General features: G+C 36.8%; 1 protein-coding gene across 1 annotated transcript; it reads left to right on the forward strand.

Moving 5' to 3' along the window:
* LOC122075854 (INO80 complex subunit C-like) lies at window positions 1–5300 on the forward strand. The gene is made up of 4 exons (XM_042641029.1): window positions 1–284; window positions 365–546; window positions 3668–3735; window positions 4945–5300. The coding sequence occupies exons 2-4, from the start codon at window positions 372–374 to the stop codon at window positions 5074–5076; spliced, it is 375 nt and encodes a 124-aa protein (XP_042496963.1). The 5' UTR covers window positions 1–284; window positions 365–371; the 3' UTR covers window positions 5077–5300.
* Window positions 5301–5829: the final 529 nt, after the last annotated feature.

The following is a 5829-nucleotide window of genomic DNA, read 5'->3' on the forward strand; positions in this document are numbered from 1 at the left end:
CTTGGTCCTTCCCCAAAAACGGCCGTGAGGCGAATAAGGACTACTGGTATCTGTTGAATCCTTCATTCCTCTCAATTCCGAACATCTCTCATTCTCTCTCTAGATGGAAACGACCAATCCACAGCTCCTCTTAGCTCTTATTACCACAACTTCTTGGTCTTTTCCGTCGCCGTGGCCGCTATTTGAGGAGATCTCACCGTTTTTTTTTTTTTTTTTTTTTTTTTTTTCTGTAATTTTCTCTTTCGGATCTCTGCGTCACTGAGTTTCAGAGATAACGATCGGTGGTGGGTATTCTTTCACCTCCTTGATTGTTGATCCCTAAGTCCAATTTCTCTATTATTAAATGTGTTTGTGACTTTGGCAGCTGGAAAATGGAGCCTGAGGTCATAGAATCAAACATTCTGTTGCCTCAGCATCTTAGTTTCAAGAAGGTACAAATGTCAGAGAAATACCCCAAAGGGGTTGCAAGAGGCAGACATTGGAAGCATTTGAAGCAGATTCTTCAAGCTGAAAATTACCTAACTTATCCTTCTAGTGAACCCAACTGTGAGTGCAAGTCTATCCTTTTTTTTTTTTTTTTTCTTTTTTGGGAATTGGGGGAGATGGTGATATGGTGGGGTGGGGTGGGGTTTCCACTTTTTGGGTGTTTCTCCTGATATTGCTGCTTTAGTATGACATGCATTTCTTCTTCCTTCTTGTTCTATATTTTGGCTTAAAAATTATGTGTGATATAACAATCTTCATTTTGTAGTTTTAGCCTTTTAGGTGTTAACATTCCTACCAATAATGAATAATCTAATGTACTATATCCATAGTGAAGTAAACTTAAAGGAGATTATATTTCAATGAATTGTGTTTGGTATATCTGGTTATATCTTGAGGAACTTCTATCGGGGGTATTCTGAACCTCAGTTCATTTGGGTTGGAAAAATGAAGGATTCTGGTTTCTTTCTAAATTTCTGTTATGGAAAAAGTCTGTACACACCGTGGCCCCCTTACATTCTCTCTCCTCAGTCCCCCCTGACATGTGGGTCCCCTGTTGATGAACAGCACCCCTTCCCGTGCCCCTATTGGCTGGGCATGGGATTCTATCCCACACAGCAGCAGGCGTGTGATCCCCTCCCTTTCTGTTATTTTGTAGCTTTTGAAGCTCTCATTCCTTCTTTAGTTTTCAAGATCACCCAGTTACAGATTTAGACTAGTTGTTGAATTGAGTTAAAGAAAGTAAATCTTAAGAAAGGATTTTTTTGGACCCATACTCCTCTTTATATTTGACAACATTTTTTATGTGCAAATCCATTCTACCAAATTTTTTCATGGGGTGAGAAGTGGAAGGTGACGGAGAACCTGTTGAACATTATATTTGACTTAACTGCTGGAAACATTAGATTGCAGCAAAGGTTATCATTAACCAATTGAGAGGACGGACCAAGCCTTTTTCACTTTAAAACTATCTAACCGAAATGGAAAGTACATTTCTACAATATTTCTTCAGATATTATATTTGTTAGGGCAAACACCAACTAATACAAAAATAAAAAAAAACAGGTCCACACAATGCACAAAGATTTAACGAGGTTCACTCACCGATGTGGTGTGCTACGTCCTTGGGTGAAGAAGAAGATGTTTCACTATGTAAAAGAGAGATTACACCCAAACAGCGGCGAGAAAACTCGCTCTGAAATCCTAGCTTGAAACCCCCCCCTCATTACTAATTTGCTTAACAAGACAATAGAATAGTATATACTCCAAGTCATGGGTCGCTCCATCGGGTTGTGGTCGATCTGGTCGAACCGTACCGCAGGGGCCTATCGGCCCAACCCTCTGCTTCCATCACAGATCTCAAAAAAAATCTCATTCGGGTCGCCACCAAAATATGTCGGAGCAAATCATTCTTCAAAACGGGTCAAGAATTCGAGACAAAACTTAACAATATCCCATTAAGGAATTGAGTTTCAAAATTTAAGAGTCACTGTTAATCAGAAGGGGGAAAAAAAGGAAAAGAAAGAAGAAATAAAGAGAGAAAGCACCAAATGAAACTCCATTTAAATTTCAGTCCCATTAAAAATCTAATTCATCATGTTTAAGTTGATGAAATCCCAGGTCATACTAGAGGGAAATTAGGATTCTCTTTTCATATTATTCTGTACTGAAAGAAACCAGATACCACTATCAGTAATTCTGTGGAGGTACTCTGACATTTCTTTAAGGTGTTCCCGACATGGTTTGTAGGATTAATGGCTCGTTACGCCTTAGTTGGGAAGTAACATGACTTTGTCATGGATATGTGGTTCTCAATGATCAGCTCATGTTGCAGACAAAGTATTCTAATCTAAGATACTGAAATTTCCATACCATCCATATTTGTTTGTTGTAACATGTTTCCTTTTTTTTTTTTTTTTTTTTTGTACATATTTTTCATCTATGATATAAAAAACAAAAATCATATCTGATAGAATTTCTTACGAAGAATATAATTGGTAAACAGGAGAAAGAAGCGTATATCTGATAACTACCTATTCCCACCCTGCATGTGTGAGCACACACTGGGAATGGTTGAGTCTTTGTTAAGTAGTTCTTTCTCACTGCTTTGGGGTTTGTGAAATCTCATATTCTCATGTACATAAACATCTTTGGTTATGTACACTTGAGAATTTGGGCTCAATTTTTTGTTGATGAAGCACACCTTCCACCATAGTCAAGGTTCATGAGTTTCAAGTATGATATTGCAAGTTCCAAAGTCATTCAGTTTTGTCATCTTAAATGAACCTGTTGTCTGAAGCTAAGTTCTTTACAGATGTGCACATTTCGATCCTAACTGCTGTCACCTGTAATTCTGTAATGTAATGAAAAATAAACTTTGAGCTATGAAACCCTCTGTATATTTGCCTGTATGTCCTTGCTTACACTATGCAGTGACATGACATTCTTAAGGTAGAACAGATCACTGTTTGTGCTTTGTTCTCATTTAGAGACTTGTGTGATTGTCAGGAGCATTTTAATGATAAGTAAAGTTGATGGTGGTGATGTTTGATATAAATACGTATGAGAGATTTTGATCAGTCTTTCTCTTATGAGTGCTTGTGGTTCCCCTTCCAATGCTTTCATGTTATGCCATAGGATTTAACTCAATAATCCAAATGGAAATACAATAGTGCCGCATTGATATGCTGCATGACTGCTAGTTTATAAGAGATTCCTTCCGACCATATACCTGTGTTCATGAAGGATTTCATTAATTACCATATATGAACATTATAAGTAAAGTTTTTGATTGTTTATTTTATAGGAGAGAAATTTGAAGTTGTCTTTGTGGGTTTATAGTTTGAACTGATGAAATGTATTTATTCTTTGTTTCTGGGATTATGGAAGCTTTGATGTGGTGACAAACATTTCTTATCTGAATGAAAAGTAGTTATTCATCATACAGAAGCCATATCAAAATCTAATTAATCATTACTTAATTTCTGAATCAAACAAGAAAAAGAAAAAAGAGATTGTTTTCTGTTGTCGGGAAACTTTCAATGTTATAAAAAGCACTCTTTACTCAATCAAGTTGCAGAAAGCATTCTTTACTTAATGGAGTGGATTGCTTTATGATGTTTAAGAATCAACTTCAAGGCACCCTAGATATTCAAATTTTGACTCTTCTGGGCTTTATTTTCAGATGTTAATATTGAGTCACCTCCCTCTATGTATCCATCAAAGAAATTCTGTGATATAACAGGATTTGAGGTATGTCTTACCCTCTTATTTCACTGTTCGAGAATAGTGGTTTCTTGTTGCTATTTCCTTAAAACTATGATGTTCTAATATCTTTTTTTTTTTTGGTGATTCCAATGACTATACAAACTTTTTTCATTTGCTTTCTATCCCTGGTAGCAAGAAAAGGAAAAAGAGCCTAAATTAAACCAGGTGTCCCATCACGCCTAATGTCTTATGTCAATAATATGATCTCTTTTTGAATACCTTTTGTGGTTTAGACCTACATGGATCTTTCTGGACTTGCCTTTTACAATCATGTGTGGTAATAGGGTGACATTTTTCTCTCCCTCCAAGTTCTTCTGAGATTTGACATTAAGTTAGCATTATGGCCTTATTTGCTTTTGTTGGGGCAGGAGGTGGAGAAAAGGAAGGGATAAGGAGATACTTACCATGGTAAAAAGATTAGCTCAGTAATTGATTGCACTTCCTCATCTCTTAGATTGTATGTAAAGAGCACCATAACCCACATCTATTACCTTATCATTTTCATTGGTGATCTGCGAAGCATATTGAAACCTTAAAAACAGATCATCATTGACTTCTATATGGAATATTATGAGCCCTCCAAGGATGACCCTTCTTTGCCCTTGGTAACCAGTTTGACCCGAAAAGAATCTTCATACTCCGAGTAGCTGCAATTTAGATGAAGCGCCATTCAATTCCACCAATCCAATAGCAATGAGAAATGGCTTGTCAAATGTCAATTAGTATGGACTATGGAGGCACATTTAAAAATCTTAAACACCAAATTTGAATTTAATGATGTTTAATGTTGCTTTGCAATAATCTTTGGAATAACTTTCCCCCTTTTCTTTCAAAATCCCTCAATAACAGGTGAGTACACTTCCTATGGAGTACTTATACTGTCCTTGTATCCAATGCGCAACCATTGAACTGCTTAATGACTATACTTTTTATGGTAACAAATTTGATTCCAACTTCTTTTTTTTTTTTTATCAAAATCCCAACTAAACTGAAGGCTGACATCAAATCTCCCTAGAAATCCAGATCATACTTTTTTTACTGTAAAAAGAGGGTCTCTCTAGCAAAATTTTGACGAGTAAATGATGCATAGCCTTCTTGGACCTGATGCATATCATTACAGAAATAAACTGCAATATTTCATGACATTACCTGAGTTTACAAAAATGAATCTTTTTCCTCCTTAATTGTGTGCAGGCACCGTATGTTGACCCAAGGACAAACCTCCGCTATGCAAATGTGGATGTGTTCAAGAGAATAAGATCACTACCCAATGAGTATGTTCAAAGGTACCTGGCTCTCAGAAATGCTGCAGTTGTCCTGAGGTAGATTGAGGACATCAGAAATTTTTGGTTGACTTCACTTGTCTTTCGAGGTGAACCACTGGGGAGGTCTGTTGTTGGGTTATTTGCAATGATGACAGACAAATCATCCAAGGTCCCTTTACTGTAAAGTAATACTGAACTACATAAAATGAAAGCAAAGCTTGAAAGACTAAGAGATTAACTGGATGATGAATTTAGACTAAATCTACTGGATGATGAATTTACACATCTGATAGTGTTGAAGTTCTTATTCCAAATGCTTATTAAATACTTCGCGCTCTTGAGTCACGATTTTAACCTTTCATCATTGCACATTTACACTATTCACACTGACTGTGACCCGAGGTGATGGTTTCATTCAACATCTATACTGAAACAGCAACTTGGAGTTACTGTTAAGTAAACTCAACTTTGCTATAGAACTGGGATTTGGAGACTAATGGCTTACATTTGCATTGAAGATAGATCCGGTCTCGTTATCTTCTTCCTAAAACTGCTATACTGAAGTTGTTAGCTTTCGATTTCTGAACTCTCTTGGGTTTCTGGTCTGTACCCATAGATCTGGTTTTGTAAATTGTTTGCACTGCCAGCAGCTAGTCCCAGAAAAAAAATCGTCTGCAATTCCGATCTCGTACAATTCCGTGCAATACCACCTTCAGGGGGTGACACGTGTATTGATACCAATGCAATAGTCCAGATCTGATTTAAATGCCTCGTCACTGATTTAATGTTTTATTAATTGTACCAGATCTGGACC

The sequence above is a fragment of the Macadamia integrifolia genome, chromosome 1 (genome assembly GCF_013358625.1).
Source record: "Macadamia integrifolia cultivar HAES 741 chromosome 1, SCU_Mint_v3, whole genome shotgun sequence".
Classification (NCBI taxonomy): domain Eukaryota; kingdom Viridiplantae; phylum Streptophyta; class Magnoliopsida; order Proteales; family Proteaceae; genus Macadamia; species Macadamia integrifolia.

Bases quoted from the DNA above. Each gene is read 5' to 3' on its own strand.
- LOC122075854 (XM_042641029.1), top strand. From the start codon at position 372: ATGGAGCCTGAGGTCATAGAATCAAACATTCTGTTGCCTCAGCATCTT. The intron at 547-3,667 runs GTGAGTGCAAGT...CTTTATTTTCAG, and splicing joins TCCTTCTAGTGAACCCAACT to ATGTTAATATTGAGTCACCT. The intron at 3,736-4,944 runs GTATGTCTTACC...AATTGTGTGCAG, and splicing joins GTGATATAACAGGATTTGAG to GCACCGTATGTTGACCCAAG.